Here is a 26,365-nt window from a genome sequence, read left to right on the forward strand (position 1 = left end):
AGGAAAGGGGGGTGAAAGTTAGGGGAGGGGTATTTAGTGCTTCTTGGAAGTGGGACATGGATGACCATAAGTTTCCTCTAAAAAAAGTGTTTATATAAACGCTCATTCTCATGAATATAATGATACAAGCGGCTACAGTATGTTATTGTTAATATATGCGGTCAAGTAAAGTTCAATACAATATCATAAATTCAATTAGTCCAATTTGAAATTAAATAAAATGGCTTACTTAAGCGGCCATTCCTCTGATTACGCCGATTCTACCATTCCTTTTGAATTCATATAAACCAGTTTACTAAAGTGGTCATTCCTCTTATTCAGTGAAGATTGAATATATGTTAGTCATGTCAGGCAGGTATATGTAAATGAGGTGCCGGCTGAAGTATGCTAATGATGTATCCTCTGTAGCATACTAATGGTAATGGTTTATGGTATGTGCAATGAGGTTTAGGCCATAATCTTTAGAGCCTCAGGCTAAATCCACAGGAGTATTGCCCTCCCCTCTCACAACTGGCACCTTTAAGCGTTCCTTGGATTACTAAACAAATAAAAACTAAACACAACTTTCACTTCTCGAATACGACTTCTACTCTGTAACATTCACCGTCGCAAATACAATTTCAATTCTCAAAGCAGTATGGTCAAGACAGTCTACAACCTCTGTTTTAATTTTTGTCCTATTTCTCCTATTTCCCCTTCCTATACGAAATAAATTTTGTTCATTTTGGGATTTAATGGTACTCTTTACTTTCAATAACACCATAGACAAGAAATACTCCCAGAAATCAAGAGCGATTAAAGCCATTTTTGATGTGTTTTTTATGTTTTTGTACCCCCCCCCCGAAAGAAAAGAATAGCACCCTAAACAAAAGTTCTGGATACGCCCCTAGAGATTGCATATCAATTTCTATCTCCACCCTCCTCTAGTCTCTCCCTTAGAACTGGTTTTATATTTATCTGAAGGCTCAATGAGGGTTGGGATGTTTTGGTATCAAAATACGGTTTGTTAGGCAGGCATCTCCTTCCCTTCCTAACTACAAAACAATCATATAACCCCACTGTACAGGTTTAAAGCCCTTAGATGCAAATGTTTGGAATTGTAAAACAACAGGGAATTTACTTAAGACAGTGAAATTTGCTTAGACCTTAAATATATCTTGTCTAGTTAGGGAGGGAGGGAGATGCCTTAAAGGGTGTATGTAATATCAAAACATCTCAACTCTTTTTGAGCCTTCAGATAAATACATAATTAGTTCTAAGAAAGGGGCAAGGGGAAGGTAGAGGTTTAAATTGATGTATAATCCCCAAGGCCGGGATAATTTTTTGGGTGGGGGGAGGTGTGGAACTTTAAAAAAAGCATCAGAAATGTGAAATTGACATTTAATCCCTCTTGATCTCTGAGAATATTTCTGGTCTACGCTGTTATAATGAAGGTAAAGAGCAACATTTAATCCCGAAATGAGCAGAATTTATTCCGTATAGGAGGCAGATTGCCCCTTCCTCATACCTACTCTACCTCATGGTCGTAAAAACTTCAGAGGATGCTCATTCGATCAGAAATTGAGAGTTCTAGTCCTTTTTTTTATAAATCAAGTGATTGAAAACCAACCAGAAGCGGGGGGGGGTCCACGGGAGGTATTTCCAGGAAGGATATTTTCCGAGGGGGTATTTTCCGCGGGGGAGGGGGGATAAACGCCTACATCCACAAAAAAGGGCTAAGCCAACTCCCAGGGATTTTTCTAAGAAACAGTAGAAAAAACTATATCCATGGGTGCAGTCACTAGCTTTCGCGCATCAAAAGATAAAATTACACAAGGAAGCACAAACATGCTTGCGTAATTCAAGAAACAGCAAAACAATTCATTAATAAATCAAGGCACCGATATTTTCCTCAAAGACGAGCAAACAATTATGTCCAATAATACGATTATTTATTGGTATTTTGAAATCACAGTGTCCAAAATACTCATCAAAATAAAAAAAAAAAAATTATATCCTAACTTAAAATTAAGTTATTTCTCAAAACACGCACAGTCGTATCTAATGATACGGTAATAAATTGATAATTTGCTGTGTCACATGCTAACATCTGAAAATAAGATAACCTAACACGAAATTACCAGGGTGGTCCAAGAATAAACAAAACTGGAATTTATTCTTGATAACTCGCAAATATTTATATTTTCCATAATCAATTAGCTTAAACAGGGTAGCCAAGATAAAAGAGGTCTTGTGTGACTGGTTGCACATTATGTATAATCAAGACATCAATGCCTTGTGCAATACTTTTTTTTCGGGAGGGGGGAGGTATACAAAAGAATTTTTCTGGGGGGGAGCTTAAAAAAATAAAAAAATGCATGGAAAATATGTCTATATTCATTTTTGTTACGTTTTTACGAGGCAAGCCCCCTACCCCCCTGGATACGGCCTTGAAAGACATGCACATTTAATCGTTCACAGGAGATGTTAAAATTGCTCACCGCGAACCTCAGAGCATAAATTAGCACATCTGAAACTCCACACCAAACGGCCACTTTTGTATAATGTAAAGGCGCCTCTAAGCGTTCCTTGAAATTTATATGTTGTCTTAATACTACTACTACTATTACGCATAATAATAAAAATTCACAATACCATTCACGCTAAATGAACTGGCAAAAGTTTTTGGAAACACGTTGCGTGTTAATTTGTAAATTAAAGTTCATGGTGAGCACTATCAACGCCTCCTGTGACCTATATATATATATAATATATATATATATATATATATATTATATATATATATATATTATATATATATATATATTTATATATATATATATATATATATATATATATATATAATATATATATATATTTATATATATATATATATATTAATTAATATGCTTTTCAAGTTAGAATTATGATGTGTTACAAGGTGGACAATATGATCCCCAGGTCTTATTTGTGTAACACCCAATATCTCATTTTGGACAGGTGCGCTTGCGCTACCTGCAAATGTATGGTGGGTTTAAGGAAGTTTACCAGAAGTACCGAATTTGAACCAGTAGGATCTTCAGTTCTCATTTTACTCGACAAAGTGGGTTTTCTTTTGCTATCAGTGACGCTTTGACTATAGGCATAAATTACCAATTTCCTTTTCAGTAACTTTACGTTTGTAGAAAAGTCTTCTGATTGGTTGAAAGTGATGGGCATGTGATCACTTTCATTCAACCAAAATTGATTTCACGGTCCTCCTGGTTTAAATTCTGGCACTTTTGGTACATTTCTGATACCTGCCATCCAGGGGCGAATCTAGAGCAAAATCTGGAGGGCAATGTGACAAGGGCACCAATGATGGACAAAATTGACAAATTTATTTTAAAAAAAGAGTGAAAACAGGAGAAAACAAGGAATGCGATCACCATAAAAAATCTCGGGGGTTCTGGGGTTCCCCCAACCCTCTGGATCTGCCAGTGCCACCATCTATGCGCATGCCCATTGACAGTGCATAAGCACATTGGTCCAAAATGGCCATATTTATGTCTTTTATCTTCTAAAATGACCATGGTATTTATGGATCATATTCGCCACCTTGCATTAGTAGTTTACTTTTCCCTAAGGTTTTTGCGCTTCTTATATTGATACCGAGCGTTTTCATCCTAGCCACCATAAATAAGTTGTCAAAACCTAAAGCCAGCAGAAATCACTATGAATAAATGGAACATACACAGACATAAATTACAATTAACAATAAAAAAAACTTGAAGCGCTCATAAATTAACTTAAACAATCGTGGTATTGCCATCCCTGAAACCCCCCAAGAGACAGGAGTGTCATTTGCGTTTTGTTGAGCTCCTTAATAAATGGCTTGGGTTAAAATTTTGCTATGCGAAGAGTTTTTATGGCACTTGGTATTAACCAAGTGACATATAGCGATCGCAAATTATGTCGGTCTGTCTGTCTGTCGGTCTGCCTGTCTGTCCGTCCCGGTTTTGCTACTTCAGGCACTTCCAGGCAAGCTAGGACGACGAAACTTGGTATGTGTATGAGTGACCGGACCAGATTAAAGTAGAAATAGTCCTTTTCCCGATTTGACCATCTGGGAGGAGTGGGGGGCCGGTTAATTCGGAAAAAATAGAAAAAATGAAGTATTTTTAACTTACGACGGGTGATGGGGTGACGGGGTTAATGAAATTTGATGTTTGGAAGGATAACGTGTCTCAGAGCTCTTATTTTAAATCCCGACCAGATCCGGTGACATCGGGGGGAGTTGGAGGGGGAACCTAAAATCTTGGAAAACGCTTAGAGTGGAGGGATCGGGATGAAACTTATATCGAAAAATAAGCAGAAGTCCTAGATACGTTATTGACATAACCGGAACGGATCTACTCCGTTTGGGGGAGTTGGGGGGGGGGGGGGTAATTCTGAAAAATTAGAAAAAATGAGGTATTTTTAACTTACGAAGGAGTGATCGAATCTTAATGAAATTTGAAGTTTGGAAGGATATCGTGTCTCAGAGCTCTTATTTTAAATCCCGACTGAATCCAGTGACATTGGGAGGAATTGAGGCGGGGAACCTGAAATCTTGGAAAACGCTTAGGGTGGACGGATCGGGATGAAACCTGGTGGGAAAAATAAGCACAAGTCCTAGATAGGTGATTGACATAACCGGAACGGATCCGCTTTGTTTGGGGGAGTTGGGGGGTAATTCTGAACAAATTAGAAAAATGAAGTATTTTTAACTTACGAAGGAGTGATCGGATCTTAATGAAATTTGGACTTTGTAAGGATATCGTGTCTCAAAGCTCTTATTTTAAATTCTGCTTGGATCCGCTGACATTGGGGGGAATTGAGGGGGGAACTTAAAATCTTGGAAAACGCTTAGAGTGGAGGGCTTGGGATGAAACTTGGTGGGAAAAATAAGCACGAGTCCTAGATACGTGATTGATATAACCGGGATGGATCTGATCTCTTTGGGGGATTGGGGGGAGGGTTAATTCTGAAAAATTAGAAAAATGAGGTATTTTTAACTTACGAAGGAGTGATCAGATCTTAATGGAATTTGATGTTTGGAAGGATATCATGTCTCAAAGCTCTTATATTAAATTTCAACCTTATCTGGTGAAGGGGATGTTGGGGGGCGGGAGGGCGGAACCTAAACTCTTGGAAAATGCTTTGAGTGGAGGGATCGGGATGAAACTTGGTGGGAAAAATAAGCACAAGCCCTAGATACGGGATTGACATAACCGGAACGGATCTGCTCTCTTTGGGGGAGTTGGGGGGGGAGGTTAATTCGAAAAAATAGAAAAAAGAGGTATTTTTAACTTGCGAAAGAGTGATCGTATCTTAATGAAATTTCGTATTTAGAAGGACCTCGAAACTAAGATCTCTTATTTTTTATCCCGACTGGGTCCAGTGTCATTAGGGGGGGGGGACCAAAATTCTTGGAAAACACTTAAAGCGGAGAGATCAGGATGAAACTTGGTGGAAAGGATAAGCACAAGTCCAAGATAGGTAACTGATATAACCGGACCGGATCCGGTCTCTTTGGTGGAGTTGGGGGGAGTAATTCGGGAAAATTAGAAAATGAGGTATTTGTAACTTACGAACGGAATGAAATTTGATATCTAGAAGGATCTTGTGCTTTAAAACTCTCATTTTAAATCCCGACCAGATCCGGTGACATTGAAGGGAGTTTGAGGGGAAAGCCGGAATTGTTGGAAAACGTGAAATCGAGGTATCTTACGAATGGGTGATCGGATCTCAATGAAACTTCATATATAGAAGTATCTTATGTCTCAGATGCTCGATTTTCAATTGGAATCAGATCCGGGGACATAGGGGGTTGGAGGGGGAAACAGAAATCTTGAAAACCGGAAATCTTGGAAAACGCTTAGAGTGGAGACATCGGGATGAAACTTGATGGGAAGAATAAGCACAAGTTATAGATACGAGATTGACATAATTGGTACGTATCCGTTCTCTTCGGGGAGCTGTGGGTTGTTAATTTGGAAAAGTTGGAAAATTGAGGTATTTTTAACTTAAGAACGGGTGACCGGGGTTCAGTGCTTTGGCGAGTTTGGTGCTTCTGGACGCGCTAGGACGATGAAAATTGCTGGGCGTGTCAGGGAGCTGTACAAATTGCTTGATAAAGTCGTGTTTCCCGATTCGAAGATCTGGGGGGCTGAAGGGAGAGGAAAAATTAGAAAAATTGAGGTATTTTTAACTTGCGAGTGGGTGACCGGATCTTAATGAATTTTTATGTTTAGAAGGACTTCGTGACTCACAGCTCTTATTTTAAATCCCGACCGGCATTAAGCCTCTGATTTTCCTTTTAAAGCAATCTATTGATTCTTAGAATTTTGCTAGAGTTCATACCATATGAGCTCTTGGCTCTTCCGACCTTGTCACAAGTGCCATATGAGCTATTAGCTCTTGTTTTTTCTACATATTTTATAGATGAAAACGCTGACGAAAATATGTTCTTTTTAGAACATCAAAACTAAATCAATTGTATGCAACATTTGACGCCGATAACCAGGGGTGATCCCCAGTGATAATCGTAACGAACCAGTGGTCCTAGAAGATCGGGAGAAGGACCTTAAAAACATTTAAAGTTTGTTGGTACTCTAAAAGATTTTCTTAATTTTTTAAAGTACTGCTGAAAAAGCTCTTCTTAAGAATTTGAACAACAAATCGGAACTTCAGCATAAAGAGCAAGGAGTTGGAAATGTGCGGAACAAATTCCGTTCGTTTAAAGTTGATCCTAAAGTTTAATGTTGGTCCTTACTCTCAGTTGAAAAACTTTTTTATTTAATTTGTCTAATAAAACTAAACAAGTGTCTAAAGATGTACTGGTATCGAAAAAAAATTGTCCCGGAAGTTCGGAGAAAAATCATAATTCTACTTAAATAAATAAAGAAACAACTTTTAAAACTGATAGTAAAGAAAAACATCAAAACTTAAAACAAAAAGAAATTATTCCGTATATGAAGGTGGCTGCCCCATCCTTAATCCTCGCTCTATACGCTAAAGTCCTAAAATTGTTTAAAATTGCTTATTATTTAAATTTGTATTGAAAACTATTTGTATTTTGGACAGTTTGGTTTGTTTTCAAAACATCGACGACCGATAAAAAATGAATCACTATAGGGTAATAATAAAGATGATTGGAAAGAACTAATGAAAATAAACTGAATATTTAATATATAATTATACTGATCCATGGAAATTTACCAATTTAAGATTTGTTTTTACTGTTATTTTTTTATTCTTCGAAGTTATAAATATAAAACAAATTTGTATAACATAGTTTTTTTTTTCAGTAAGCGCAAACGACGCTATAGGCTTTAGAACTTTTACGGTTAGGGAAGGGGGAAGGGGATTGTAGCCGAATTCCTCCTTGACGTAATTTTTGTTCGTTTTAAGATTGATTTTGATATCCAATTAAATTTTTACCCCTTCTAAGACTTTTTATCATCTGTATAGGTCTCTATTATCTTTATATTTTATATGATCATTTAATTTATGTTGTTTTTTGGTTTCATTTTGTCTCTAATAGTGATTTCTGGTCGTTTTGAGTTTAAATTACTATAAGGCTTTATTTCTGCTTGTCTTCAGTTTAATGTGGTCCTTTACTTTTCTTTAAAAAACATCTTTTTCGGAGACTTATTAAAAATTATTTCTGTTCATTTTTAATTGCCAAAGTTTGTTACTGGCTATTATAAGGAATATTTTTCAGTTTTCATGTCTTCGACTTAAGAATTAAAATATTTTATACTAATTTAGTGGTTCTGAGTAGTGTATTTTGATTTATTTCAACGTCCCCCTCAACGTTCCCTGGAAATTTAACTAAATACCATTATCCGTTCATGAAATATTACAGATACGCTCTCTTGACAACCAGGATGTTCCTGGAATATTTCACCTTCTGCAAACACGATTTTTAACAAGATGGATGTACATAGTGTCTTTTGATTTAGTGCAACATCACTTGAAAGTTTTAACTTAATACAATTAGCCACTCCCACCCTCTTGAAAACCGGGATGCGCATAGTTGTATATTGATTATGTTAAATGTCCCCCTCAACATTCTTCAAAAGTTTCAACTTAATACCCTTCACTATTCCTGAGATATTGCAGACGTGCATTTGTTACAACCTGGTTGCATAGTGTGTTTTGATTTTGTTTAACTTCCCTCTTAGTATTCTATGGAAGCCTCAACTTGATGCCTATAGCCGCTCCCGAGATCAATACATAAATATGCCAAGGTGCGCTCTTTTGACAACTTGGATGTATCTAGGGTCTTTTTGATATACACCAATGTCCTCCTAAATACCACCTTAAATTTTCAACTTAATAGCCTAGACCATTCGCGAGATTTTTGCAGATAAGCCCTTCTGACAACTTGGATACACTATGCCATTTTGAAAAACAGGATGCGGTAAAAAAAAGTTTTAGTTGCAATAGTAGAATTTGCAGCAGCATTTGTAGTAGCAGTCGCAATCGCAGTAGTAGTAGCAGTACTAATATTAGTAGTCGCAGTCACAAGTACTAGTAGTTGCAGTCACAAGATGCCGCATTCGTAGAAACAAGTTCTCGCAGTTGCTGTCGCAAGTGGTCCCATTCGTGAGCAGCCATATCAGCAGTCATTTTGCATTTGTATTCGCTGTTGCAAGTAGTTGCAGTTGCAGCCACAAGTTGTCGCAATCGCAAGTAGCCACGTTCGCAAGTTGTCACAGACTTAGAATGTCGCAGTCACAAGCAGTGGTAGTCGCATAGTCACTCATACAGTCTGAAGAAGCCTTAGTCGTAGTTTTAGTCATAAGCAGTTGCTTTTGTTAGTATTCACAGTCAAAAGTTACTTAGCTATAGTCGCATATAATCAAACTCGAACGCAGTCGCATTAGAAAATACAAGTAGTCGTAGTCGCAGTCACAGTAGTAGTAGCAATAGGGGTCATGTAAGTTTCAAGTTAATAAAGAGCCCCGTCCCGATTTTCCACGGACCGATTTTATCATCCGTACTAAGAAAAAGCGAGGTAAAAAAGAAGCAAAACGGACAAATAAATGCACACGCGGTATCATCCTTCTCAGTAGAAACATAAAATTTCATATTTTCGATGACAGTCTCGGCTACAGGGTTCTAAGATATACTTAATTTGGTGGCAAAATTTTAATCAAGATTGCCCATTTTTCGATGGTTATTTACCCTTTCTAAAATTATGCAAATTTTCTTATGCTATTGGCTTGAGAGGTAGCTTCTTGCCAGATGAAATATATACTTGGAATTAGCATAAAAACAGATTTTTTTTTATGAATATATTGTGACTGCTGCCACTTTTTATAAGAACAGTTTTACTAGGACTCGCTTTTTCTGCTGGCGATAACAACGAACGAGTTGATTTGATAATATCATTATTCAACGTACTGCGAGTTTTTAAATAAATTCCATTAAAAAAACAACTTTTGTTTGGGAACGAACGTGAAAATTCGTTTCAGAGGTGAATGCATGGGGTGAATTCGTCAAAACAGCAAAAAAGATAGATTGTAGGAAACTTATATGAGAGTATCGATCACTAGCTAAAATGGCGTAGCTAGGAGGACGAAATCCCCCGAGCATTGCCTCTGAGGGGTGCCAAATTGAAGTTTCTAACTCCAATACTATTTTCTACTTATGTTGTGGTAGTGATGGAGGGGTTAGAACAACATTGTCTCAGGGCACTGAAGACCCGAGCTACGCCTATGCCAAGATATTACTTATTGGTAAGGAGAAGGTACAATGCCCCATCACAAGCGCGCTTTTCATAAGCTTGTGTCACAGGTCAGTTGAACAGATTTACGCTGAATCCTCATAATTCTGCTAAAATGATATGCTATAGTTACAATCTAGTTTTGACTGACATTTTAAAGGAAATTTAAAATTCAGGGAACTCCTCTGAAAATCCAACTGTCAAAAAGGTCCAATTGAGCATTCTTCCAAACACGTTGAAAATTGTATCCCACGATACGGTCATTAATTGGCAATTCTCTTATATCAAAAGTCAACATCTGAAATTACTAAAAAACAAACCCTAAATTAGCAGTTTGGTCCATGAAACAGCAAGACTACCGTTTATCAGGGACAATACTAGCGTTGCCTGTAGTAAAGGTCATAAGGCTCTTGATAATTTTGTCGTGATGACCTAAAAATAATTATACCAGGCAGTGTGCCTATGTGTCAGTCTTGTCCGTTGAAAACTGGGGAGGGGAACAATGCGATAAAGCTCTAAAGAAGGAGGTGATTTGATGTACTAGGAGTAGAACAAGAGCTAAGAGCTCATATGACACTTGTGACGAGGCGAGAAGAGCTAAGAGCCAAGAGATCATATGGTATGAGCTCTAACAAACTTCTATGAATCAATAGATTGATTTAAAAAGGAAAATAAGAGGCTTAATGCCGGTCAGGATTTAAAATAAGAGCTCTGAGTCACGATGTCCTTCTAAATATCAAAATTCATTAAGATCCGATCACCCACTCGTAATTTATAAATACCTGATTTTTTCTAATTTTTCCTCTCCCTTTAGCCCCCCAGATGGTCTAATCTGGGAAAACGACTTTATCAAGTCAAATTGTGCAGCTCCCTGACACGCCTACTAATTTTCCTCGTCCTAGCACGTCCAGAAGCACCAAACTCGCCAAATCACTGAACCCCTCCCCCCAACTCCCCCAAAGAGAGCAAATGCGGTACGATTCTGTCAATCAGGTATCAAGGACATTTGTTTATTCTATCCATCCAGCTTCATCCCGATTCCTCCACTCCAAGTGTTTTTCCAAGATTTCCCCCTCCAACTCCCCCCAATGTCAAAATATCTGACCGGGATTTGAAATAAGAGCTCTGAGACATGAATTCATTCTAAAAATCAAATTTCATTAAGATCCGATCATCTATTCGTAAGATAAAAATACCCCAATTTTCACGTTTTCCAAAAATTCCGGTTTCCCCCTCCAACTCCCCCCAATGTCACAGGATCTGGTCGGAATTTAAAATTAGAGCTTTAAAGCACAAGACCCTTCAAAATATCAAATTTCATTAAGATCTGGTCACCCTTTCGTAAGTTACAAATACCTCAATTTTCAAAATTACCCCTCCCCCCCAATTCCACCAAAGAGAGCAGATCCGGTCCGGTTATGTTAGTCACGTGTCTTAGACAGGTTTCTATTCTTCCCATCCAGTTTCATCCTGATCTCACCGCTTTATGTATTTTCTAAGATTTCCGGTCCCCCCAACTGCCCCCCCCCCCAATTACGCTTGATCCGGTTGAGATTTAAAATAAGAGATCTGAGTTACGAGGTCCGTCTAAATATGAAGTTTCATGAAGATCCGATCACTCCTTCGTAAGTTTAAAATATGTAATTTTTTCTTATTTTTCAGAATTACCCCCCCCCCCCAATAGAGCGGATCCGTTCCAATTATGTCAATCACGTATGTAAGACTTCTGCTTATTTTTCCCACCAAGTTTCATCCCGATCCTCCCAATCTAAGCGTTTTCCATGATTTTAGGTTCCCCCACCCCAAACTTCCCCCAATGTCACCAGATCCGGTCAGGATTTAAAATAAGAGCTTTGAGACACGATATCCTTCTAAATATCAAAGTTCATTGAGATCCGATCACCCGTTCGTAAGTTAAAAATACCTCATTTTTTCTAATTTTTCAGAATTAACCCCTCCCCCAGCTACCCCAAAGAGAGCGGATCCGTTCCGGTTATGTCAATCATGTATCTAGGACTCGTGATTATTTTTCCCACCAAGTTTCATCCCGATCCCTCCACTCTAAGTGTTTTCCAAGTTTTAGGTTTCCCCCTCCCAACTCCCCCCAATGTCACCAGATCCGGTCGGGATTTAAAATAAGAGCTCTGAGACACAATATCATTCCAAACATCAAATTTCATTAAGATCCCATCACCCGCTCATAAGTTAAAAAGACTTCATTTTTTCTATTTTTCCGAATTAACCGGCCCCCACTCCCCCCAGATGATCAAATCGGGAAAACGACTATTTCTAATTTAATCTGGTCCGGTCCCTGATACGCTTGCCAAATTTCATCGTCCTAGCTTACCTGGAAGTGCCTAAAGTAGCAAAACCGGGAACGACAGACAGACAGACCGACAGACCGACTTAATTTGCGATTGCTATATGTCACTTGGTTAATACCAAGTGCCATAAAACCCAGCTATCGATGCTACATCAAACCTCTCACCAACAGACTGAAGAGAGTCATAGGAACGACTTATTAGACCTATTCTAATAATCGTCGTTCTAATAACGTATTATGTTATAATATTCTAATAACCTATTCTCATAATCCTCGTTCTAATAAACTATTATATTATAATATTCTGATAACCTATTCTCATAACTGTCGGGATAGTTATGAATAAAATAGGCAATAGGATGTATTCATGATATGTCCCTGAATAATATTCTCACCAGAAAAAAGAGGAAACGGAATTCTTTCGTTAAAAACTGAGCTCTTCTGAAACATATCCTAATTTAAATAAAGTACACGGGGTTTCTTGCAAATATATTATTTTAGATCACTTAGAAAAGAGTAGGCCAAAACAAAAAGCAATATACATAATTTGTCGTACTTCTGCTAACTCCCGGATAACAAGGCTTAGTAGCTAAGCTAACCGGCAGAATTCATTATACAGCGGCGTCTTCCACAAATTAAATAAAAAAAAAAAGTTTTTTTTTTAACTGCAAGTAAGGAGCGACATTAAAACCTAAAATGAACAGAAATTACTCCGTATATTAAAAAAGGCTGTTCCCTCCCCAACGCCCCGCTCTATACGCTAAAGTTTTTACTGTTTTAAAAAGTAGAATTGAGAGAAAGATGATATGATATGATGATATCATTCTTATTATATAGCCTTAGCTATTCTGACTATAGAAAACTACTCTGTAGCTAGATGATAAATAATGCTGAAGTTTTCTTGCATAAAATGCTATTTACGTTATTACGACTGTGATAATGAAAACGGCGACATAACGCTATATTTGTAACTTTTTAGGAGAGCTAAAATTGAATTTTTTCGGATGTGTTCACTCTGAAGGATGAGGCTAATGGAGATACAGGGAACATATTCTGAACTAATTATAGCTCCTTAAGATAATCATCTTCTGTCATTCTGAATTGCAACAAGACCTGATGAAAAAGAGACACACGCCACTTAGTGGCTTATGTCTCTTTTTATCTTCGTAACGGTACAAGATATGACAATTCTGACTGCACCACATTCGATTCCTCGTGCTCAGTTTACTACTCACGACACATGCATAACTTATTTTCGACCGAAATATACTATATCTGACCGAGGGGTTACTCCCTTTCAATCACCTGCAGTACATCTCGTAGCGCCACATATACCACATGATTCCGTCACGTTTGGATGAGTTCCGCCCCGTTTGGCACACTTTCACCTTACTTGGTATCCGCAAACTGGTGTACGAGAGTGATTTCTGAAAGTGGGCGACTGATGTTTGAATTATTTTGACGTTATTTTAGCAACTATTTCCTGATTGCCACAAAAATAAAAATTCAAAAATAAAAAATAAAAATAAAAAAAACACAAAATGTAAAAATACCCTCCTAGTAATGTATGTAATGATGCTGTTTTACAGTGAAGATACTGTGATTGGTTTTTACCTACTAATACGGATATTGTTTTTGGCATTATAACAACAACTTGACTTCTTCGAAGTAGCAAGCTTCTGGGTTTATCTTAAATTATAGCGAAACTGCAAGAGAACAAAATAATCAACATTCCAATCCATTCGTAGCAATTATTTGGATCTGTATTATTAAATAAAATGATAAAAGTACATCAATTAGAGTCACTATCCATTTCAGTAATATACTCTTCATCCGTCAACGAAGATTGATGAATATCAATTATAATTAAGGCTTTAGCAGTCAGTACTATCGGAAGAAGTTCAAAGTTCTAGATATTAAATTTGTTTCTATCTCTATTATGATTGCACTGGAAATATCAATAACAATATCAAACAGTTCGTGGTAACGAAAAGTAAGTAAGGAGCAACCCGGCTCAATAGTAACCGAAACTAAAAAAAAAGGAATTTTGATACCAATAAATACACCAACAGAATTGCATTTTTATGTTGATTTCAAATGCAGGTACTTATGTTTTATACGAGAAACACTCGAGAAGTGAAGTTTGGTTAATGCTAATGAAATAAAACAAAATAAAAGAAATTATTCCGAATATGAAAGGGCTGTCACCTCCTCAACGCCTCGCTCTTTACGCTTAAGTTTTTTGTTGTTTTAAAAAGTAGAGTTGTGAAAAAGAGTCAAACTTTGGCGTAAAGAGTGAGGCGTTGAGGAGGGGATAGCCCCTTTCATATACGGAATAATTTTTGTTCGTTTTAATGTCAATCCTTACTTTCAGTTAAAAAAAAAACTCGTTTTTATTCATTTAATAGCAACAAAAGGTGCTACGTCAATAACGTCCAAGGTGGATGTGATTTTGGAGAACCTCTATTTTTTTAAATTACATTTTTAAATTGCTTCAGGAATGAATGTTTTTCTTACAAGCACTGTCAAATGCTGAGGTACGAAAAGCCAGGGACCATTATAAATAATGCAAGCTTGTTATTATGATCTACTGCTGAAATTTCGAAATATAAAGCACTTATTGTGGGGATGGAAATCCGAAAGACCGTAAAAAAATGGCCAAATTAAATGGAAAATATAAAAAGCGTGCTAAAAATAAAAAATTGGGGTTTTGAGAGGGGCATGTCCCAGCCCACATCTCCCTACAAACTAGCCTGAGAAGAGCATCAGACAATTTATCGTAGCGATTTAAGATCTTTAACAATGAATCGTGTTTTGAAGATCTGTAGAAATTAAGCGTTTTTGTTTACTTAGATCTGCTATCAGGGACCATCTGGAATGGTCCAAAGGACCCTTCTTCCTGGAAACTTTCCCTTTCCCTAAGGGTCAGACATTAGAGCCACACATGTACGCATAAACTTACCTTGGAGGCGTGGCATGTAGGGAGGGAGGGCACAAAAACCGGCAACATAGGTGAATATCATTGAAGTGTGAAAAATTACAGGATAACCGTAAATACTTGAAAATAGAGAGGAGGGCGAGGCAAGTGCCCGCTTACATACGCGGATCCTGATAATGTACATTTATACATATTATGTGGATTTGTAGTTTCGAATTGAATATGTATGTATCTTATCATTGGCGCCAATTTACGAAAAGGTAGAGAAAGGAGAGAATTTTTTTTCGATGTTTCTAATAAAATATAAAAAAATAGATTAACAGTAAGTAAACTACCTAAAAAAGGGGTAGATACCTTGTTGCGAAGTATTTTCCAAAATTAGGGGGGGGGGCATGTCCTCCGCCCCAAATTGACACCACGGTTGCTAATAACATATATATTTGTTTTTTTTCATAGGCATGTATTTTGGGGGTGATACCTGACACGGGGATAACATAGGTATTCTGTGGTAGGCACAACACTTGACTTGGTAGAGAATTTAAAGTGCTGAATCCCTATAGGCAAGTGTATTCTCCTGATGAGCCCTTGTGTTGGGTTGTTGCCTCTGATTATTTGTCTTTACTGTTTTTATTGTTTGGTAAATGACGACTTATACTTATTGACGACATGACTGCCTGTCCATGGATTATTTTTTATGGTTGATTGTGTATGGCTATGCTGTTTGACCTATGATTGTATGGATGAGTAGGGTTAAGGCCTCATTCAAGTGCTGGTCTATATTAGGAAAACAGTCTTCCTTTTCTCCTTCTGTCTCCCCCTTTTTTGTCTTTTTTTTAATGTGTTTGTGCTGTTGCATTGGTGATTTCTCTTTTCACTATATATATATATATATATATATATATATATATATATATATATATATATATATATATATATATATTATATATTTACATTCAATTTCTGCTACTTCAACCGATTCTTTTACATTATAGATTGCTGACTCTCAAATTGGAGAAATAGCAGAACATGCATTTCAACAACGCTCCTTAGTCACATCATTTACGATAAGGAACACGACAATACAAAGAATTCGAGGCCGTGCGCTTAGTTGCGCAGCAACTAGTTTCATCCTGTCAGACAGTAAAATTGGCACAATTGAGTCCCTTGGAGTATCCATGCCTGCTGCTAAAAATTCGATATGTAACAACGATATTACTTTAATCAAAAATGGTGCGTTTCATATGAAATCCTGGAATGATTTGGAAATACGGAATAATACAATAGGAACCGTTGAGAAGAATGCATTCATAAATATTAGGCAGCCGCAACTGGAAGTTTTTGAGGATAAATCTGTGCCGATACGGTTTGTCATTGCTGAAAATAACGTCAAGAATGCACAGGTGAGTCAGCTTTTATTTTCCTTTCATGTTGTTCGGCAAGAGTACTTCTCAGGTTTTGATCTTTAGACAAAGCAAAAGTTTGCAAAATATACGGTTCAAGAATCTAAAAAAAAAAGGAAAAAAAAAGGATCGCTGTTTAATTTTCACAGAAAACTTTATTTTTTTATATTATATTTTAAAAGGAAACTGATGAGAAGGTGGACTAATCCTTTGAATAAATTTTTGTACATTAGTCCCCTTGGTCCAAGGACTTTCGGCTGTGAGTCTTAAACGATTGATCAAAGTTTTTGTGACTCATTTCCGAACCCCTAACCCCTTCCCACAGCAAATTTTGATGATCTTTTTGACCAAGAAAATAATCACTGAAAGTTTCACGCTACTGGACTCACAAGATCAAACATCCCCCCTTCTTTCCATAAAATATAACTGTGAAGAAAGTTAGCATAATGCACGCCCCTTATCTCAGGGGCTCTGGGTCTTATGTCATCCTGGGATGCAAATTTAGTAATATTCCGACTATTCTGAACAAATGCATACCTCAACATATTGATCAAATGTCCTAAGTGCTCACAAAAACCAACAAGACCAGATATAATAAAGATTTTAGGACAGAGGCTGGTTGCTTTCCAATCACCTTTGACTTTAGAAAGGCACTGGAACTATCAACTTCCGAAAGAATGGGGATCCTCCGAAGCTTCTACGACCACGAGGGGGGAAGGGTTGAGGAGGTGTCAGCCCCTTGTACGGAATAAATTCTGGTCGTTTTAGGGTTAAATGTTACTCTTTACTTTCATAATAAAGGAGTAGACCAGAGATATTCTCGTAAATCAAGAGGGATTAGATATTAATTTCTGCTGCCTCCTTCCTTTCCTAGAACTAATTCTGGATAGGCTCAATGAGAGTGTTGATATTTTGGCATTAAAATGCACTCTTTGAGCCATCTGTCTTTTTTTTGTCTCAATTTCTCGTTGGCTGCTCAATTTTAAATTTGGGTAGAATTTTCTAGGGGAATTTTCCCTGGAAATTTTACGTGGGGATAATTAATTAAGCCTGAACCAACTGATATTTGTTGTTATCTGATTTTTTTCTACTTATTTTTGTTAAATTCTCTCCCTCCGTTTATTGTTCTTTATTTATCTTCATATATTTTGTATATATTTGTTTCTTTTATTATATCTATGTTTTCCTTTGTTTTTTTTTCTAATAAGTCAATCTCCCGACATAGTTTCTATGTCAAAATTTTGAGAACATTTTGAGCAGTTAAGATTGTTTCGCATTAATATTACCCCAAAAATATTCTAACTAGAATTGATGATCTCATCTCCTTGCTTTTAGTAAACCTAATAAAGACATGCTTTTTTTTTTACATATTTATTTTCTTTTATGCTGCTTTATTATTATTATTATTGCCAAAGTCTAAAATTAGTACATTAAAACATAAGAAAATCGGCTTTGTTTTTAGAATTATTTTTTCGCCGTTATGAAGAAGCTTTTGCGCAGCGGCACATATTCAGTTTGTTCTAATTCACAATTCTCAACCTACGTAAATTCGAATGAAACCTTTGCAAATAACATAGTCTGATAAAACAATGACTATGCAAACAACCCACCCAGCAAGTGACTGCTGATAGAAGCACGATAATAAAACCACAGGTGACATTGCCAGGAGGTGAAGGGGGATATACGTACATCTCTCAACATTTTAACCAAGGCAAAAATAAACTGGGATATAATCGCAATCAACTATTAGATGAGCGATTTAGTCAGATTGACTTATCGTTTAAACTTTTGGCCATTTTAGCTCCTAAGCTCATTAAAGATGAGTTTCTGAGATTTCAATATTTATTAAGGTTTAATATCATGACACTTCATTGGCTCTCGTATTTTACGGTTACAAGAACCTCCCCTAAAACAAATGATAATATCCCAAGACGAGAAAAAGAAGTTTGCCTCTTAAAGACTATAATTTTGACTTTTAAATATATTTTTTGCCGATTTTCTACATTGTTCGCTTTGTCAAGTTAACTGGTAACTGGTTGAGGTCCATCAATCACCTAGCTATAGATATACCTTATTAATAACATGGAATTTGTAGGACCGCTCAGACATTATGGGACATCTGTAAGGAAATAATTTAGATGCTCCGATCGGTAGACTCCCGAGAGAAAGTTTTCACTTTTTCAAGACTTTTTCACTGACAAGACTATTTTCGTTTTAAGAACTTTTTTTTTTACTTACAGATTATTTTCAACAAAAACAAGGACCATCAAAGCTTCTTTGCTTTTATGCTTCTTTCAAAAGGACCTCAAGAGAAAGCTCTACCCCAGTAGGCCTCCGTATTCCTCAGGGCAGTTTCGAGCTCCTTTCTTTTTGTTTTGTGTCTGTCGCCAGGGCAACTTGTCTCCAGATCCTATTTCATATCAAAAGAAACTCTAGGAAATAAGCTGCATCCTGTAAACATTGGAAACATTCTACTTTGCCTATAGAATCAAATGACACGTTAACTTTCAAAAGTGTTTATTCGATAGCATAAAACACGTCTAAAATTTTTTGGGTTATTATTGGAATTTTTTATAACAGGCAAATTGGGCAAATCCCTTTGGGACCAGTCCAGAATGATTATAGGGAAGTTTATAGGGAAGCTTTTAATTGTTTTAAAGGGGACAACCCATTTCATATACGGAGTAATTTCTGTTCGTTTTAAGTTTTAATGTCGCTCCTTACTTTCAGCTAAAAAAAATTATTATTTTTTATTTAATTTCTGAACGTTTTTGAATTAATGCATGTTTGGTTTTGGCTCTCCTCACATAAATTATTAAAATGAAATTTGTATATTAATTCTTTTTTTGGCTAAATGGCTTTCTCTTAGTTTCGATCAGACGATTTTGAGAAATAAGGGGTGGAGAAGGAGGTCTAGTTGCCCTCCAATTTTTCGGTTACTTAAGAATGCAACTAGAACTTTTAATTTTTAACGAATGTTTTCATTAGTAAAAAATATACGTAACTTAAGAATTAACTTACGTAACAAACTTTCATAATCTTATATTTTTATTATGTATACGAGGGGGTTTGTACCCTCGTTAATACCTCGCTCTTTACACTAAATCGTAAGTTTTGTCCCAATTCTTTAAGAATGACCCCTGAATCAGAAAGGCCGTAGAATAAATAGTTGAAATTACTAAAAATGCTTTAGCATAAAGAGCGAGGTATTTATCTCCTCCTAAATACCTCGCTCTTTATGCTAAAGTATTTTTAGAACCCCTCATATGCGTAATAATCTCTGTTCGTTTTAAGTTTCAATGCTACCCCTTCCTTTCATTTGAAAAAACGTTTTCATATTTATTTTTTATTATTTTCTTATAGTAATGCTAGAAAATCCTGCGCCCTTTTCATTGAATTTTTCTTCCCCCATGGCAGATTCCTCCAAGGAAAGATCCTCCAACATAGCCCCCTCCCCTCAGCCCCACCCCCAAACAAAATAAAATCCCCCCTGAAAACGTCTGTACACTTCCCAATAACCATTACTATATGTAAACACTGGTCAAAGTTTGTAACTTGCAGTCCCTCCCCCAGGGATTGTGGGGGAGTAAGTCATCCCCAAAGACATAGTTATTATGGTTTTCGACTATGCTGAACAAAATGGCTATCTCAAAATTTTGATTCGTTGACTTTGGGAAACAAATGAGCGTGGGAGGGGGCCTAGATGCCCTCCAATTTTTTTGGTCACTTAAAAAGGGCACTAGAACTTTTCATTTCCGTTAGAATGAGCCCTCTTGCGACATTCTAGGACCACTTGGTCGATACGATGACCCCTGGGAAAAACAAAAACAAAAAACAAACAAACAAGCAAATAAACACGCACCCGTGATTTGTCTTATGGCAAAAAATACAAAATTCCACATTTTTGTAGATAAGACCTTGAAACTTCTACAGTAGGGTTCTCTGATACGCTGAATCTGATGGTGTCGTTAAGATTCTACGACTTTTAGGGGGTGTTTCCCCCTTTTTTCTTAAATAAGTCAAATATTCTCAGGCTCGTAACTTTTGATTGGTAAAACTAAACTTGATGAAACTTATATATTTAAAATCAGCATTAAAATGCGATTCTTTTGATGTAGCTATTGATATCAAAATTCAATTTTTTAGAGTTTTGGTTACTATTGAGCCGGGTCGCTCCTTACTACAGTTCGTTACCACGAACTGTTTGATTCTTAAGATTACTTCTGATTCAAAATTCAATTGCCCTTGTGTTTGAGCAGTCTTTCTTAAAGAATTGTGGCAAGAAGTCAAAGTTTAGCGTGACGAAAGAGTGACGTTTAAGGAAGTGACAGCCCTCCCCATATACAGAATAATTTCTGTCAGTTTTGAGTTTCAATTTTACTTTCAGTTGAAAAAACGTGTCTTTTATTTAATTTATGAGCGTTTTTCAAACCATTCCAGGAAATCCCCCTCCCTCGTGTAAAAAAAAAAACAAAAAAAACTGGAAACTTTCCTACCAATGGAAAATTCTCCGCGTGAAAAATCTTGCTCCCCTGCAGAAAATTCCCCCCAAAAAGTTTCCATATGTTTCGTAATAACAAATACAACGGGCAAACTGCATAACGTACAGCCCATTCCCCAGAGACTATGGGGGGTCAAGTCGACCCCAAGGCCATAGTTATTAGGCTTTTCAACTATGCTGAAACTTATGGCTATCTCAAAATTTTTATCGGATGTCTTTGGGGAAAAATGGACGTGGAAGGGGGCTAGTTACTTTTCAATCCTTCTAGTCAGTTAAAAAGGGCACTAGAACTTCTGATTTCCGTCGTTCGAATTTGTCCCCTCCCGATCTACTAGAACCGGTGGTTCGATATGGACAACAATGAAAAAGTAACACGCATCCCTGATCTTTCTTCTGGCAAAAAATAAAAAATGCCATATTTTTGTAGATAGGAGCTTGAAACCTCTACAGTAAGACTCTCTAATATGGTTAATTTGATGGTGACATTTTAATTAGGATCGCTTGACTTTGGGGGTGTTTCCCGACTTTTTGGCAAATCAGAAAGAATTCTCATGCTCGTAGCTTTTGATGGGTAACATTAAAATTGATGAGTTTTATTTATTTAGAATCAGCATATAAAGCTAATTCTTTTGATGTGTTAATTGTTATAAAGATCCTGTTTTCACATTTCCGGTTACTATGTGGCCGAATCGCTTGTTTGGAAAGTGGCAAAAGCAGATAAAACAGAAAGAAAAGTAGAAAGGAAATCATTCAATCGCAGTTTTGCAAAATGTATAAAATCACATATGAAAAGATCAATTTATACACTTTATTTTTCTGTGGCTACCTTTTTTTACTTCCTGTCGGCTTTTGGATGGATAACAATTTACTAAGGAAATTCTGCTCCACCATATGTTATTTGTGCTAATGTGTCTGATCGAGATTTGATGGGATTTTTCTGTAAGAAACATTAGAAAAAGAAACGACTTTATAAGTAAAATGAACCTTGAATAAACGAATTATTTATGGTATGATCATGATTTGTTGATCCAAAAATGAATGGGAGTGGTGGTGACGGGATACCAGAACGGATTCCAGTGAATGAGAAGAATTTTCGACTATTCTTTCCGCTGACCCAGAACTATATATTAATCGCTGAGTTTGTTTAGTACAAAAAGTCTAAATATTCAAGAATGCTTGTATTAGCTCGTTTATAACTCTGAATTGCTGGTACACTAAATCTAAATCCTTACATTTGTTTTTTTTTGTGGGGGGTAGAACAGTACCTCCAGACTAGAAGAGCAAAAAAAATTAAGTGCCAATTAATATTAGCAGCAGCATCCAATTATAAGCCGCTCTTCCAATTACGAACATAAAGAAAATCAATAGAAAAAATTTTGCTGAACATGGTGGTGTACCATCATAGTTGTGCATAAGACCGATCCTAGGCGAAAAAGAGGGGGGGGGGTATATAATTTTTCTGGGGAAAGGAACATCACGAAAACGTAAATTTTGGGCCATCGTTTTTAACAGGATGAAGGGTAATCATTCAGACAAACCGATGGGTTGGGATCCCTCCCAATGAGTCCATGCATATGCATCACTGATATTACCAGTAGACAAAATTCAATTTATGAATTAGTAGAGAATTACGTATTCAGAATCCCCACTGTAATCTTTTGATTAGTTATATTTTCCTTAAAGAACTTCATCCTTAAAAAAGTGCTTCTTTGCAAAATACACCTATATCAATAATTAAGTAAAACTCTATATGAAATAAATATAAAATTACTAAACAAAAATAATCATCAAAAGATTTCCAGAAGCAATGTAAAAATTAATATAATAATTGTTTTTAAAAACCCATGTTTACGAACGGACGCAGAAAGGGGAGGGGGATGTTCATGATCCCGCCATTTTTCGTGTGAAATTTTATATTTTCCGTGTGTACTTTGCATTTTAGAAGTTCTGCTCCCTCCTAAAATGAAATTATGTGTACGTGTCTGAATAACGGGTGAATTATTTATCATCCATTTACACATTGTTTTTTTTTTTCAAGGTTGGGGCGTTTGTCTTCAGTGCTCAAACCGCTATGCCCACTTTGGAAGACAATTTTTTCTGGCATCTTTGCGATTGCGACCTTAACAAGTGGTCAGCTGATTTAACACAAGCTGTTCGTTCGACAGATGTCGCCGAAGTAGAATCTTTGTATCAGAACAACACAGCTGAAACTGGGGCATTATGGATCGGATCAGCTTTATACAACAACAGTTTCTGCCAAGTTCAGCCAACTGAATCATTATGTTTCGCTATACAAGAGTCTTTCCTTCCCATGGCCAACTACACAGACTATTATTGTCCAAAAACACGTGCGGCTATAGAGTGTATAACCAGTACAAGCAGTAAAAGTGAAGCAACGGGAATTTCTAAAATACAAACTGACATTGAATCAGAACAGGTTAGCCAAACTGAAGTTAAAAAACTTGACAACAGAATACTTATGATCATCGTTTTAACGGTAGGCTTGGCGATTCTGATACTGATTGGAGCAACGACCATTTTGTTAGTAAAAAAGAGGGAGCATGACAAGCGAAGACGATCTGGCTCTAGAGATAGCGAGGGACTTGTGACTTGCTCGCCTCTCTTAATGGCTCATGAAGAAGCAGGAGCTATGCGCTCCGGTTCAATATCAAAGCTTTCTATTGCAGATTATAAGACCTCATTGCTACCACCTCCAGAGGCGGAACAGCAAGCAATGAGTTTGGCGTCACAAGCCACTGATGTTACGGACATAGAAGATGTTCTGATGGATAATAAGAAAGATTGTTTTGATTCTAAAACAATTGACAGGGGGATTCAGACTGATAGTCAAGCAATGGAAACTATCACAGAAGATTTTGCTGAAGCAGTTTTAGCAGCTATTAAGGATAAGCTCCAAATATCCCCTACTTACAGTGAAGTACGAGATAAGCTATTTCCTAAATTAGATGATTTAATTAGAACTCCAAGTGATGCAGCTAATACAGGAGATTTATATACAAAACCATGGCTTGCAGAACATGATGATAACAACGAGCCAATATACAGTTCTATTTTGCCAAAAACAAACTCGTTTACAACGGACAAAGTGGCGAACAAAATTGATTCACTGACTAAAGCAGGTCTACCGCCCGTAAGTCTTGATCTGACAAAGCCTACAGCAGAAGAAATTCTAAATTCTTTGAAATCCCCTCCAAGAACATCTAGTACAAGCAGTCAGAGTTCCGAAGAACCCAGATCGCCGAAATTTCAGACATACAATAAGAAAGATGCTTATTTTTCAGAAACAGATTCGGAAAAAAGAGGCACACGTAAAACATGGGTAATACAAGAGCCAACGAAAGGGAAATCTCTAACGCCAAGGACACCAGTAGCGAAATGGCCACCACCAGGATATGATGCTACCCTCAAGCCCTTAGACACAACTAAACCTGCACCAAGAAAATCTTCAGGGGCTTTAAGCCCAACCAGGCCATCGACTTCCCCGTCCTTTGAGAAAAGTACTGTGGCAAGTCCGCCTTTGAAGAAAGATATAAAGCCAGCTTGGCGAAATGGTAGTTTATCACAAACTACACCTGTCCGAAAAGCATCAAGAGAACCTCTAGCAGTAGACCCTCCAAAATCACTAAGAAAAGGAAGTTTAAAAGAAGGTGATTCCCCACTTCAAAGTGAGCGTAGGAGAAGTGTGCGATTTTCCCAAGGTAATACAGTATCACCAATAGTGGCAGAATATCAGTCACCAAGTGATGCATTGAAAGAGAGTGATCCGCTTTCCAAAACTTGTGAAACTGCTAATCCGGCCAAAACCTCTTTAAATTTAGATAATTATTCTCTACCAAGAGATCAAATTTCTAACAAACAGCCAGTTACCTATAGTGAAGTGTCACGCGAAGTGCCTTTAGTTCAACGACCCCTGCCCAAACGACCTGATTCAGACGAACCTAGAGAAAGTCCCTCTACGAAAGAAACAGAAAACTTTTATGAACAGCTAAGTAAATAAAATCCAGTGGAAAATTTATTCATAAGAAATGCAGTCAAGTTTTCAACATATTTGTATATTCGTATTGGTGCTTTATTTTGTATATTCCATTTCGTTTCTTTTTCGCCTTTTGAAAAGCTGTGATTTCGTACGCATAATTTGGTAATAATACTGCACAATTAAATCGTTCAGGATTCTAGATAAATCAAATAAAATATTGTTCCAAATTGTTTTTCAATCCATTTATGTTAGAAGCATAGTGACCATTTTGAAAGAACTGACTACGTACAGAGTTTATTTTGAGTTTTATTTTAAATTCTCGTATTAAATAGCAGAATAGATTATATCGAAAAATACTGCAGCGAAAATGCCAAAATTTCTGAATAGAAATGCTCCAATTGATCCCAACAGACAGGAACAAAGTGAACGAGTTACAGTTGTACACTTGCTAGCCATAGCAATAAAATCGGACAAGAGAATAAAACAAGGAAAATTCTCAGCAAGTAATAAAATCAAAGAAAATACACACAATTCAGCCCAGACCTCTATCGAGCCTTAAACAAATTTTTGTTGTTTCGGTTTTGCCTAAGCTTCTTCTGTATAATTATTCTTAGTTCTGAATTTAAGGTCAAATCTTTCCCAATATAGTTGCACCAAAACCTAGGCATGGACACAGAAGGGTGGAGGAGGTGGTGGGGGTATGACCGTTTCCAAAATCTGAACGTTTTTACGATTTATCCAACTTTCTTGATTCCCCTTTCTATGCTGTCCGGAGGGCTAGGTGCCGTCCAATGTTTTTGGCCACTTGAAAAGGGCGCTAGAGCTTTTGATTTGCAACTAAATCCGAGCCCTCTCACGATCTTCTATGATCACTGGTTTGATACAATCACCCTGGTAAAATACAAACTAACAAAAAGAGGAAAATTCCAACTTTTTATACATTGCTTGAAACCTCTACAGTAAGGTCCTCTGATATGCTCAATCGGGTGGTGTGGTTTTCATTAAGATCACATAATATTTTGGTGAGTTTCCTCCCTTTTTCAAGAATTGAGCATATTTTCTCTAGTTCGTAACATTTGAAGGTAACACTAGACCTGACGAATTTTATATATTTTGAATAGGCATCAAAATCTGATTCTTTTCATGTAGCTATTGGCATCAAAACTGTTTCTCAGGGTTTGGCTATTGCTGAGCCGCCTTGCTCCTTACTTACAGTTCGTTGTCACGAAGTGTTTGACCATTAACACGCTCAATAAAATAAAATACGATCTCTGTTCACTTCAGTTTTGCCTTTCTTCATAAAATTTTCAGTTCGAAGTTCTTGCATTTTGATCAAGTGGTTTATAAAGCCTTCGTTCCCTTGAATGATGTTCAAGGTGAAGTCCCTTCACTTGCTCATGTTTTAAAGTAAAAATACAATCTAAATTTCCAGAAGGTGTGATATTCTGATGTCGAGTATTAAGAAAAGAA

The 26,365-nt window shown here is 36.9% G+C and overlaps 2 protein-coding genes across 2 annotated transcripts in view; one reads left to right on the top strand and one right to left on the bottom strand.

The window, feature by feature from the left end:
• Nucleotides 1-24,934, top strand: part of LOC136040946 (uncharacterized) — a 71,702-nt gene extending 46,768 nt beyond the window's left edge. The window contains exons 4-5 of the mRNA XM_065725390.1: nt 15,990-16,397; nt 22,937-24,934. Coding sequence (XP_065581462.1) covers nt 15,990-16,397; nt 22,937-24,916 — 2,388 coding nt within the window. The 3' untranslated portion in view covers nt 24,917-24,934. The remainder of the gene's footprint in view (nt 1-15,989; nt 16,398-22,936) is intronic.
• LOC136040940 (E3 ubiquitin-protein ligase MYCBP2-like) overlaps nt 1-26,365 on the bottom strand; it is a gene marked incomplete in the record, with an annotated part of 337,503 nt that overhangs the window by 174,515 nt on the left and 136,623 nt on the right.

The sequence above is a fragment of the Artemia franciscana genome, chromosome 2 (assembly GCF_032884065.1).
Source record: "Artemia franciscana chromosome 2, ASM3288406v1, whole genome shotgun sequence".
NCBI lineage: Eukaryota > Metazoa > Arthropoda > Branchiopoda > Anostraca > Artemiidae > Artemia > Artemia franciscana.